Consider the following 12,945-nt stretch of genomic DNA (forward strand, 5'->3'; position numbering starts at 1 on the left):
GGCGCACCCGGACCCCACTTTAGCGTTCCAGGTAGAGGTGGACGTGTCAGAGGCCGGTATTGGGGCAGTACTGTCGCAACGCTCCGGCACGCCTCCTAAGCTCCGTCCCTGCGCTTTTTATTCTAAAAAGCTCAGCCCGGCGGAACGTAATTATGACGTAGGGGACAGGGAGCTGTTAGCCGTGGTTCAAGCCCTAAAGGTGTGGAGGCATTGGCTTGAGGGGGCTCAATACCCTTTTCTCATTCTGACTGACCATCGTAACCTGGAGTACATCCGGGCAGCTAGGAGATTGAACCCTCGTCAGGCTAGGTGGAACATGTTTCTGAACCGGTTCGTTTTTAAGATCACTTACATCCCAGGGTCCCAGAACGGTAAGGCAGACGCCCTGTCCCGGCGGTATGACACAGAGGAGAGGTCCGTTGAGCCCACTCCCATACTGCCGGAGTCTTGTCTGGTGGCACCGGTGGTATGGGAGGTCGATGCGGAAATTGAGCGGGCGTTACGCACCGACCCTACTCCCCCAGAGTGTCCAGTGGGTCGGACGTACGTGCCGCTCGAGGTCCGTGATCGTCTCATTTATTGGGCTCATATGTCACCCTCCTCTGGACATCCAGGTATTGGCCGGACAGTGCACTGCCTTAGTGTTAAGTACTGGTGGCCAACATTGGCTAGGGACGTGAGGGTTTATGTCTCCTCCTGCTCTGTGTGCGCTCAGTGTAAGGCGCCTAGACACCTGCCCAGGGGGAAGTTACAACCCCTGCCCGTTCCACAACGGCCGTGGTCTCACCTCTCGGTGGACTTTGTCACGGACCTTCCCCCCTCTCAGGGGAATACCACTATTCTGGTCGTTGTGGATCGGTTCTCTAAGGCCTGTCGTCTCATCCCAATGCCGGGTCTCCCTACTGCCCTACAGACCGCTGAGGCTTTGTTCACCCACGTCTTCCGGCACTACGGGGTTCCAGAGGATATAGTGTCTGATCGGGGTCCCTGGAGGGCGTTCATGGAACGCTTGGGGGTCTCGGTTAGCCTTACCTCGGGTTTCCACCCTGAGAGTAATGGGCAGGTGGAGAGAGTGAACCAGGATGTGGGTAGGTTTCTGAGATCATATTGCCAGGGCCGGCAGGAGGAGTGGTCGGGGTATATCCCCTGGGCAGAGATGGCTCAGAACTCTCTTCGCCACTCCTCTACTAACCTGACCCCTTTCCAGTGCGTGTTAGGGTATCAGCCGGTTCTGGCACCATGGCATCAGAGCCAGATCGAGGCTCCTGCGGTGGATGAGTGGTTTCGGCGCTCGGAGGAGACGTGGAACGCTGCACACGTACATCTGCAGGCAGAAGGCGCGCGCCGATCTCCACCGCAGTGAGGGTCCAGTATACGCACCTGGAGATCGAGTCTGGCTCTCGACTCGAAACCTGCCCCTTCGCCTGCCCTGCCGGAAGCTTGGCCGGCGGTTTGTGGGGCCATTTAAAGTCCTGAGGAGATTGAACGAGGTGTGTTACAAGTTACAACTGCCTAATGACTATCACATTAACCCCTCGTTCCATGTGTCTCTCCTCAGGCCGGTGGTAGCTGGTCCACTCCAGGACAGTGAGATAAGAGAGACCCCTCCGCCCCCACTGGACGTCGAGGGGGCTCCGGCGTACTCAGTCTGGTCCATCGTGGATTCGAGACGTCGGATGGGGGGTCTACAATATCTCGTGGAGTGGGAGGGGTACGGTCCGGAGGAACGGTGCTGCGTGCCTAGGAGGGACATTTTAGATCCATCCCTCCTGACTGAGTTCCACCGTAGTCATCCTACGCGCCCTGCTCCACGTCCTCCTGGCCGTCCCCGAGGCCGGGGTCGGCGCACGGCTGGAGCCGCGCATCAAGGGGGGGGGGGGTACTGTCACGAATTCCGCCGAGACTGCTCCTCCTCCTTGTTCGGGCAGGCTTCGGCGTTCGTCGTCCCCGGAGTACTAGCTGCTACCGCTTGATGTTCTCTATGTTTGTTTGGTTTTGTCTTGTTGGTGCACCTGTTTCGTCTTATATATTGATTATGTCACCTATAAGTTTCCTTTGGTTTTGTTTGCAGTTGTGTGTTGTTGTCCGCCTGTCCGTTGGTGTATCTTTATTGTGCTCTAGTAGTTAGTGTTTTTACGCACTGTTTGCGTAATCGCTCGCCTCCTGTGTTTGAGGCCCGTTAATTTTGTTATTGTCTTTGTGACAATTAAAGTCGTTTCGACTAAGCTTCTGTGTCCTGCGCCTGACTCCAACACCGCATCCACATCAGCTTGTGACAGTAATGGTAATGTATTGGTTGCAGTAGCTGTATATAGTTTAGATCTGTTCGCAAGACCAGCTCAATGTCAAGTTCTACAAACCACTATTTCTAGCCAACTTTCACCTATACAAAACAACCTCACTCTTTCCGCCAACATGTCCCCTGTGTATCAGTCATGTTTTCTCTCTTCGCAACTCCTCTAGCTGAGACCACCTTGTCTCTCTGTCAAAGAGCTTGCATACTTTAGTGTGAAGTCCCCGACACGAGGGAAGTCATTAGCCTTCATTAGCAACTTTCAGAAGTACCTTATAAAGTGCTATGAATTTGGCATTTGCCCCTTTGCCAGGAAAGCTACATTTGAGGTTTGTTTTCTTATGAGGTGGACCAAATGTGTGCACCACCATCCCCTTGGTTGAAATAGTGAGATCTGTCTTCTCCAAGCCTTGATCGGGCAGAGGGGGTTGGTAAGTAATTTATTTTCAGTGTTTCAACCTCTGTCTCCTCTGTCTGTCAGCAGGAATAAGTACCTACCTATATTATTTATATTCAGACAAAAAAAGACAATGTAATTCACCAAAACATGACATTTTAAACAAATCCCAAAGTGCTTCACTGACTCCACTGATTTCATATTTCTGTGTGTTTTGCAGAGGAAAAAGGGAGTATTGTCACTATAGATCAATCTAATCCTATGAGAATTTATCCTGTGTTCTTATTGTGCAATCATCTTTAAGATTCACTGATTAAGAACATCATACAGTGCAGTCAAAGTATTCATACCCCTTTACTTATTCCACATTTTGTTGTTACTGCCTGAATTAAAAAAGGATGAAGACATTTTTTTTATCTCACTGATCTACGCACGACCCCATAATGACAAAGTGAAAAAGTTGTTTGAATTTTTTGCAAATAGTTTGAAAATGAAATACAGAAATATCTAATTTACATAAGTATTCACACCCCTGAGTGAATACTTTGTAGAAGCACCGTTGTCAGCGATTACAGCTGTGACTCTTTCTGGGTAAGTCTCTAAGAACTTTTGCACACCTGGATTGTACAATATTTGCACATTATTCTTTTAAAAATTATTCAAGCTCTGTCAAGTTGGTTAACATAACACTTTGTGTTCAGAACAAAGTATATTTCTTGCCATATTTTTTGCAGTTTTACTTTAGTACCTTATTGCAAACAGGATGCATGTTTTGGAATATTTGTATTCTGTACAGGCTTCCTTCTTTTCAATCTGTCATTTAGGTTAGTATTGTGGAGTAACTACAATGTTGATCCATCATCAGTTTTCTACTATCCCAGCCATTCAACTTTGTAACTGCTTTAAATTCACCATTGGCCTCATTGTGCAATCCCTGAGCGGTTTCCTTCCCCTCCCGCAACTGAGTTAGGAAGGACGCCTGTATCTTTATAGTGACTGGGTGTATTGATACACCATCCAAAGTGTAATTAATAACTTCACCATGCTCAAAGGGATATTCAATTGTATTTTATTTATTTTTACCCATCTACCAGTAGGTGCGAGGCATTGGAAAACCTCCTTGGTGTTTGTGGTTGAATCTGTGTTTGAAATTCATTGCTCGAAGGAGGGACCTTACAGGTAATTGTATGTGTTTGGTACAGAGATGAGGTAGTCATTCAAAAATCATGTGAAACACTATTATTGCACACAGAGAGTCCAACTTATTATGTGACTTGTTGTTAAGCAAATTTTTACTGATGAATTTATTTAGGGGTTGAATACTTATTTGTAAAAATGTGTAAAAGCATACTTTCACATTGTGTCATTTTGTGTAGGCCAGTGACACAAAATCTCAGGCTGTAACTCAACAAAATGTGGAAAAAGTCAAGGGGTGAGAATATTTTCTGAAGACACTGTCGTTATTGTTTATAGCTAAAAATGTTTTACAGCATTTGAGGTTAAATGGTCAGCTAACAATCACAAAATTACTATGTAATGGCTCTATTGTCAGGTTTAACCATTCCTCGTGAAAGTGTATCTTTCCAGTGTTTGAGGTTATGTACCAGTAGGCTGTGACAGAAGGGCTTGGAGCTCCACTGACATCAGGTTGTCTTCAGCCAGCGACTGCTACCTATACAAACCCATCAAAGTGACCAATTTAAGGCATCAAAAGGGCATACTGCATAGCTAATGTGGGCCGAAGGTGTGAGATTTCTCGTCGGCCCACTGCAGGGGCTCTTTATTGGGCTGGAGGAGAACCATCTGATCCTTGGGCCCGGCTGTGTATTGGCAGCTGTTAACAATTGAGCACGAAGATCTAGAGACTGACACCTGGGAGGTAGAGCATCAGTGGTAAAGGTGATCAGTGAGCAGACACGGGGGCCTGGCCAGCGGCCCCGCCATAGACTCCACTGTGGGCCAATGCTTTGCAGGGAGGATGGGCCCTAGTATGCTCGAGAGTGGGAGAACAGTCATGACACATTAGCTACACTATTGACACAAACAGAGCAACTAAGTTCATTTTTATATACTGTAAATCTAATGTTTGGCATTCGTTAATCTCTATGCCATGTCAGCTTTGGCAATGGTATCACTTTCAACAACTTTATTACATCCAGTTCAGAGGTCATTTTGTTGATGGTCTTTATTCCTCTTTTCATACATTTTTACATTACATTTTAGTCATTTAGCAGACGCTCTTATCCAGAGTGACTTACAGTTAGTGAGTGCATAAATTTTTTTTATTTCACACTGGCCCCCCGTGGGAATTCGAACCCACAACCCTGGCGTTGCAAGCGCCATGCTCTACCAACTGAGCTACACGGGGCATTGGTATGTTGAGAAAAGGGGAATATACTGAATGTTTGACATATTTTGTCATATCTACAACCCAGTGCTTCAGTGTTGACTGAAATTGTTCATAGAGATTGAATGATAACTCTTTGGGTCACTTCATGGTGTGATTATAGTTAGCTTCACCAGTTCTTAACTCAAGTCCGCAATCCCCCTTATGTGTTGCCCAAGTCTAAATAAAGCAGACGGCAGCAGCTGTAAAATATAATAGTAGACCTGCCATCCTGACTCTGGCCTGTGTCCTCTGCCACATACAGTGCCCTGGCTATCACACCTGTCACCTCCATCTTCACTGCGTAATGTGATTGCCACTGCTGCTTCTGAAATGTACACCTTAGCTCTGACACTGACACGCTAACATTAGACTTCAACTTTGATGGGGTACACAAAAAATCTGAACTCCTCATGAGGGGCCCCCTCATTTATTTTGTGGGGAATTCATCCGAGGGCCTTTTACCCAAGGGCCGCCAGTTGCCCATCCCTGCTCTATGCCTTTCCACCGTTATGACTTAAACGATTCAACATCAAAATAGGTCCCTTCTCCATTTCCTGAAATAGTCACACGTGTAATCACACAAAGAGCTGTACCCTCCTTGTTTTGACATGGCTCTGAGGGGACTGACTGGTAGTAAGCCCTGCTGGAAAGCTCCCGAGGGGGAGATGGCACAAGTAGCCCTGGGAATATGCATTTTCCCTCAGAAGTGCAAACTGAGGACAGTAATAATAATAATAATATGCCATTTAGCAGACGCTTTTATCCAAAGCGACTTACAGTCATGTGTGCATACATTTTTACGTAACACTGAATCTGTGATTAATAACTCCTCAGCAACAATTGGTTTCACATAAGGAGAATTAAACCACTTCACACTTCCTAAAGCTCATAGTGCTGCTAGCAGGCTGGCCCTCTCTGCAAGGAGATTGGTGGAACAGTTATGCATACTGCATATGTATTTTTTTTCTTCTCCAGAATAGCCTTTTCGAATTAATGTGAGAGCATGGGTGTGAAAATCCAATACAGGTCTCTGAGTGGGTCTGTTGGAGTAATGAGACAAATATACACCGACTCAACATGGTCTCTTTATACTAGCCAGTCAATATTCTCACAGGCCAAGCTTTCTAGTTGTAAACCTCTCCTGAGGCCTGTTTAACTGCTGTTCCATTAGAGGGATGTTTCCTGGTTTGATACAGCCATTTCCAAAGGAAATGTCAGATATTCACAGGTGCAAATTACAAAGACAACAGACATCACAATAATACTATGGAAACTTGGACCATACAGTACTACCACTGGAGGTACTGTATGCAAAATGCACACATAAGCATACAATGAGAGAGACTGACTAATTGTATAGGGATTGTTTGAAAACTGCCTGGTTTTGTCGGACAAAGCTGAGTGATTTATTTCTAAATTCAGACTCTACCTAAATTCAGACTCTACCTGAAACCTAAATTCAGACTCTACCTGAATAAAGTTTTTAGATCTATTGAGGGTATTTGAAGTACTTCAAGTGCCAGAGGAAGTGGAGATGACCGAGGAGGAACCACTGCTGAAGTGCTGCAAATGGTTTTCCATTTAGAGTTTAGCATTTGTTTAGCCTATGGATTGGAGGGGAGGTTGTGCCCGGTCTTTATTCTCTCTCTCCCTCTGTCTCTTTCAGTCTGTGGTGTCTTGCCTGTGGTGCTAACTGTTAATTGCTGGCCCATACAGTGCCTCTCTGCATGGAGAAACTGGGGCCTGCAGGGGAAACTGCCCTAATGAGATTATCTATCGGAGCATTGTCCTCTCTAGACACCCCAATACACAACCCCCAGGGCACTGCCTGCAGCCCCAACACCTAACCCCCAGATAAGACTCACCTGGAGAAAGATACAGGTATTATTGTAAGTTATCACACCATTATGGGTTTATTGGTCCCTCACACATTCCTCACTTTCTCGGATTGGAGAATGGGACATGCCAGAGACCATGTTTGGTCAAGATTAAGTCATTGATTCAACCAATATATCATATATGACCTGTGTATTTTAGTTGTGTTATAACTGTGTTGTAAGAATTAATCAATTAGTCATTTCTTTCATTTTATTGTTGAGGAAGCACACAAGTTCAAAGTGATGTGTGTTATTCATTCAGCAAACCTCATTTTGATCATCATTTAAAAAATGTAATTTAAGGTACAATCGGCAATAGTTACTGCTGTTCAATGGTCATTTCAATCAATAATATATACCCATTCATTCTTGAATAATATAACTTCCTCAAGCTGTTTTACCCCATCAAAACCCAAAATATAAGATTACACCATTGTTTGTAAACAATGTTCTTTGTAAATAAACAATCAATATAGCTGCAAAATATGTTCCAAACTATCATGTTGATCTCATGGACTGTCACTCCTTGCATTAATAGCTCCATCTATGAATTTGAGAATGGTTACATTTTTCCAGCCTCGTCCCTCAGCAGTGTAGCAAGCAAATTGTTGTTTGGCAAAAAAAGAACAATGAAGGATTGTGACTCATATGTTCTATGTTGTGAGGGTTGATCAAGTTTGAAATGGATCAATTCCCTGAGCTCTTATTAGCTATGTCAAATGAACTATTATGGCTATTTTACCACATTGCATGAGGACACTAAATAGGCTTTCTATGTGTGGTTACGTCTGTGTGAATGATATTTACACAGATTTTGGTGCCGCTGTAGGCCCCGTTCTCCAGTGGGGAAGCCCATCCATATTTGTTTAAAAGTCTCTTGGCAGTTAATAAAGATGTGTTTCCTCCGTCCCCCTTCCTGTGGGGACGGTATCAAGGCTCTGTTAAGACCCTTTGATTTCCACAACCCTCCAGTCACAGCGGGACATTGACTCATCACTGTGCCACTTCAAAGCCTGGGAATGGCTCTTCAGGCCACTCCCAGTCTTGGGCTCCCCTTAAAAGTCAGAGACCCCATCCTTCAGTTGAACAATTCTAGAGCCCCAAGTGATTGCTGTTCGAACACCATTGGACCTACTACCACTCAATGTATGCTTCCGGCACCAGTGGAATATACTGAAATCTCAAGACAGATGTGCAGCACCAAGGAGGGACTGTGAACTGTGGTTATTACTTTGGAAAGCACTAAAACAGTTTGCTGATACATTATATTTTTGGCGCACCTCCTTGTTCCACGAACTCGTCTGAAGAATGCAGTCCATCAGAGGTGAGTGTTGAACCTCAAGCTCTTTTTTGTCATCAAACCTACCTTGGATTCCAAATGGACATCACACATTCAAGTCATAAGCTCTCATTGTCTATATCAATAGTCTGTGTATATGAAATATTCCTCTATCACAGCCTATTCAGTTCTCATCTTGGTCAGCTTGTCCTCCATCAGTTTTGGCTTATGACTACGTCTTAATGATTGTTTCTACATCCTAGACATGAAGTCCAACTTTAGTGCTCCGTCATCCTCTATTCCCGGTGGTCCTGATACTTATCACCAAGGCAACATCAGGATGACTCTGGAGGACCCAGAACTCTGGAAGTCCTTCCATGAAATAGGAACAGAGATGATTATCACTAAACCAGGCAGGTAAGATGACCACAACTTCAAATTCTATCTGCTATTATCAATTACAATGTACTTGATTGAAAATGCTTCAATAAATGGCATTTTCTGTGGACTGTCATGATAATGATTATTCTTGTATTTTACAGGAGAATGTTTCCACACTGTAAAATCAACCTTTCTGGACTAATTCCATGTTACAAGTACATCTTGTTGGTTGACATGGTACCTGTGGATGGTTTCAGGTATAAGGTAAGAACCTTTTGCATGTTTACACTTGAATACATATCCATTGCCTTTCATATTAGCAAAATCATTGAAACCAGGGAGAATTTTACATTTAGAAATGACACATCCCTGGCTTGTATCAAACAATCGTGACATTAGCAAACATTAGCAATAGATGTTCCCCAATGGTCAGCATCTCCAGATGAGACACAGCTCCACTCCACTCTTTGCTAATCACCCCTCTGACATTGGTCATCAAAGGGCATTATCTCTTCCTGTTGTTATATCCCCTGCTGTTTGCCTCTGTGGGTGGTGCAAGCCAAAATATCACTCTCTCTTTTAGCCTCAAGGTTAGACAGGGATCCTCTGAAAATCACCCCTGCCCCCCTTTGTATGACAGATTAACTTTATGTTAAGGTATTTACTTCCCTGTCTCTTTCCAGTGGAATAAAGAGAAATGGGAAGTGGCTGGGAAGGCGGAGCCGCAGCCCCCTTGTCGGACGTACCTGCATCCAGACTCTCCGGCCCCTGGGAGCCACTGGATGAAACAGTCGGTGTCCTTCCTCAAGCTCAAGCTCACCAACAACACTCTGGACCAACATGGCCATGTAAGAAAGCATTGTCAATTGGTTCTGTCCATTTGTAGCTTGTTTTTGGACAGGTCCAGGAATGGCTAAAGGATTGCAATATTTACCTGGAGCTAACCTTGCAGATAGCATTACTGGGTGATCTGAAAAGTCATAGTCAATCGATCAATAATATAATAATACTTTTAGCAAAAATGTTTATTTTTTATTCACAATCTGTAGAAGCAATGAGAATAGAAAGGTTCAGAACTTTTGTAAAACATCACAGTACAGTTGAAATATATATGGCAAATAGAAATCCTATATGGATGGTGTTAAGAGATAGATGGGAGGTGTTGAATGGAGTTGAAGGATGGGACTAATAACAAATAACAACAAATAATAACAAGATGACTAATAATGTAAGCATACTGTGTCCATAATAAGTATATAGGTTGTATGTTGGGAGCTTTTGGGAAAGAGCACAGTTAGAAAGATATGGCATATAGAAGCAAACCGGATGGACATCATGAAAATGATCGGAGAGGTTGAGAGTAGAAGAAGTTCAGGAGCAAAAACAAATAAAATACTCTGTGTCCATAAAATGTAGATAGTAAGTATAAGCTGGAAGTAGAGGCCTAAGCATTGTTGTTCACTAATTTACCCCAAGTAGGGAAAGGATGGCGGGGTTGAAAAGTCATAAAGGGGAGTATATATATAAAAAACATGGGGATTGGAAGTGATGCAGACAATTACATTGATGGAAGTTACAATCTATCTGCAATATTAAGCTGATCTACCCCCCCCCCCCCCCCCCCAAAAAAAAAGAAAAAAGAAAAATAAAGCATTGTCAATCTCTGTAATAATATATATATACTTATTCTATAGAGCATTGGCAAATTATTTTACTTTGATGACAGTAACTGTTGTCATTGTTCCAGTGACTAAACTAACTGTGCATATCTCTCTTTCAGATCATTTTACACTCCATGCACCGCTACCACCCGCGCTTCCACATTGTCCAGGCAGACGACATGTACAGTGTACGCTGGAGTGTCTTCCAGACCTTTACCTTCTCTGAGACCTCCTTCACCTCTGTCACCGCTTACCAGAACACTAAGGTCAGTCTCACTGCAGTCACTGGCACAGCAGGGCGCTACCCTTTATTTCCCCAAGCAAGCATCTGGTAACAAGTCCCTAGGTGTTTAAACCAACTCTTTCTCCTCTAGATAACCAAGCTGAAGATTGACCACAACCCATTTGCGAAAGGCTTCCGAGACGAAGGAACTAATACAAAAAAGTAGCTAGAATTGTTTTTATCATTACTTTTCTATTTTATGCTTGCCTTGAATATGTGTGTTAATGATCCTGTTGTCTTTTCCGCTGCAGGCGTGCTAACAGAAACCCAGCCTCCCCAGAGAAAAAACCTAAGGAAATTGATTATCTAAGCAAAGACTCAGATGAGGACAGCCCTTCAAGTATTGGCTTTCACCACTTTCACCAGTTAGTTTAGTGACCAAACTACTCATCCCTTCATGTAGAGGTTGTTGTTCTCTGAGCTCAGTGGGTCTGATGTCATGTATGTTTTGCAGGCTTACGCAGGTCATCATATGAGGGATATGAAGGAGAGCGGGCAGAACTCCCTAAAAGAAAAGAGGAGGAAGTGGTGAAAGAGGAGCACTACTCCCCCTGGGGGCCTGAGAGGGAGCATGGACACCACGTCCAGACAGACTCACCCCCTGGACCCGATGTCAGGGACATGTACAATGCAGAGCAGCTAGTACCAGCCCCAGCTTCATACCAGCCTTACAGGTAGGCACCAGATCATGCTGTCTATCTCAGTAATGTTCATCCTGGAAGGTAGGAAGGAAAACTCACTCACTGCCACATTGTCATCAAAGCAGACAACACTGACCACCACCCATCTCTCTCTTTTCAGGTTCCATAAATACGGGAAGTCTCCATCTCCCTCCTCCAGCGTGGGCAGCAGCAATGGGGGTTCTGGACAGGCCAGCTTTGAGTCCAGAGTCCCTGATGTAGCCACAGTCCCAGAGCATGAGACCTCCAAGCCCTCTGTTCATGAGATTGGACCATCTCCCTGTGGCCCGCAGCCCCTTGCAGGACATCATCAGGACTACACAGGGGTGCTCAACATGGCCCAAGCAGGCAAGCCAGGGGTCCTCAGCCACAACATCTACAGCCCTTATAGCACAGAGCAGACCCTGGGCCAGTGGACCAGCCCCAGCCCTGCCCAGTACCCTCCCCCTCACCACCTGCCCACTGACTACAGTACCCCGGCTGTGCACCACGGATATCACCATGGCAACGTGGCTGAGTGGAGCCAGTACCCACTCTTCTCCTACTCCTGCTGGTGAACCATTTCCTCAACATTTCTCCCAAAAGAGAAGGACTGCAGTCTCACAGGTGACTCAGTGAGACCTAATAAATGCTGCTATGCCGTCATACCTGTGTTTCCCCTTGAGGTCTGTCCCAGGTCCAGCATCACACCCTGATGGCTGCTGATACAGAGCTCATGGCTATGCTACTGCATGATGAGGCTGAGGGAGAAGGACCTGGGTCAGGAGAAACATCAGCAAGCAGAAATGATAATTGAGTGGAACAGAGACAATATGCATCAGAATGACTACCAGAGTAGTGGTTTTGACTCATCTGATATCACAGCTGGCTTTAGGCCTCAGACCTGAAAAATGAATATGTTCCTACCAATTATATGTTTATTGTTGAATTGTCTATTTATTTTGTTTGGATTTCATTTCTTCAAATATTTTGGTAATAAATAAAACATTTTGTGTGTAATAAATTGCTTTAATGAGATTGTAATGTGATCTGTATGGAATTAAAGATTCAACAAGTTACAAGTGTTTTTCCACTGTTTTCTTCAAAGCTAAAGTATTACTTTACTTGGTGCCGGGATTCAATCTAAGGCGCATTATAAACTGGATGATTCGACAGCCGTGGTACACTACATGACCAAAAGTATGTGGACTGCTGCTTGTCGAATATATCATTCCAAAATCATGGGCATTAATATGGAGTTGGTCCCTCCTTTGATGCTATAACAGCCTCTACTCTTCTGGGAAGGTTTTCCACTAGATGTTGGAACATTGCTTCGGGGACTTGCTTCCATTCAGCCACAAGAGCATTAGTGAGGTCGGGCATTGATGTTGGGCGATTAGGCCTAACTCGCAGTAGGCATTCCAATTCATCCCAAAGGTGTTTGATGGGGTTGAGGTCAGGGCTCTGCAGGACAGTCAAATTGTTCCACACCAATCTCGACAAACCATTTCTGTATGGACCTAGCTTTGGGCACGGGGGCATTGTCTTACTGAAACAGGAAAGGGCCTTCCCAAAATGGTTGCCACAAAGTTGGAAGCATAGAATCGTCTAGAATGTCATTGTATGCTGTAGCGTTAAGATTTCCCTTCACTGGAACTAAGGGGCCTAGGCCGAACCATTATTCCTCCTCCACCAAACTTTACAGTTGGCACTATGCATTGGGGCA

General features: G+C 44.7%; 1 protein-coding gene across 1 annotated transcript; it reads left to right on the forward strand.

Moving 5' to 3' along the window:
• Window positions 1–8,264: 8,264 nt before the first annotated feature.
• Window positions 8,265–11,797, forward strand: LOC311141088 (T-box-containing protein TBX6L-like; the record flags this gene model as incomplete). Its single annotated transcript, XM_084176362.1, has 9 exons — window positions 8,265–8,280; window positions 8,499–8,652; window positions 8,778–8,880; window positions 9,300–9,464; window positions 10,397–10,543; window positions 10,652–10,722; window positions 10,812–10,900; window positions 11,015–11,234; window positions 11,362–11,797. 9 exons carry the CDS (start codon window positions 8,265–8,267, stop codon window positions 11,795–11,797), a joined length of 1,401 nt encoding a protein of 466 aa, XP_084032488.1.
• Window positions 11,798–12,945: the final 1,148 nt, after the last annotated feature.

This window comes from Coregonus lavaretus (genome assembly GCF_964263955.1).
Source record: "Coregonus lavaretus genome assembly, chromosome: 14".
NCBI lineage: Eukaryota > Metazoa > Chordata > Actinopteri > Salmoniformes > Salmonidae > Coregonus > Coregonus lavaretus.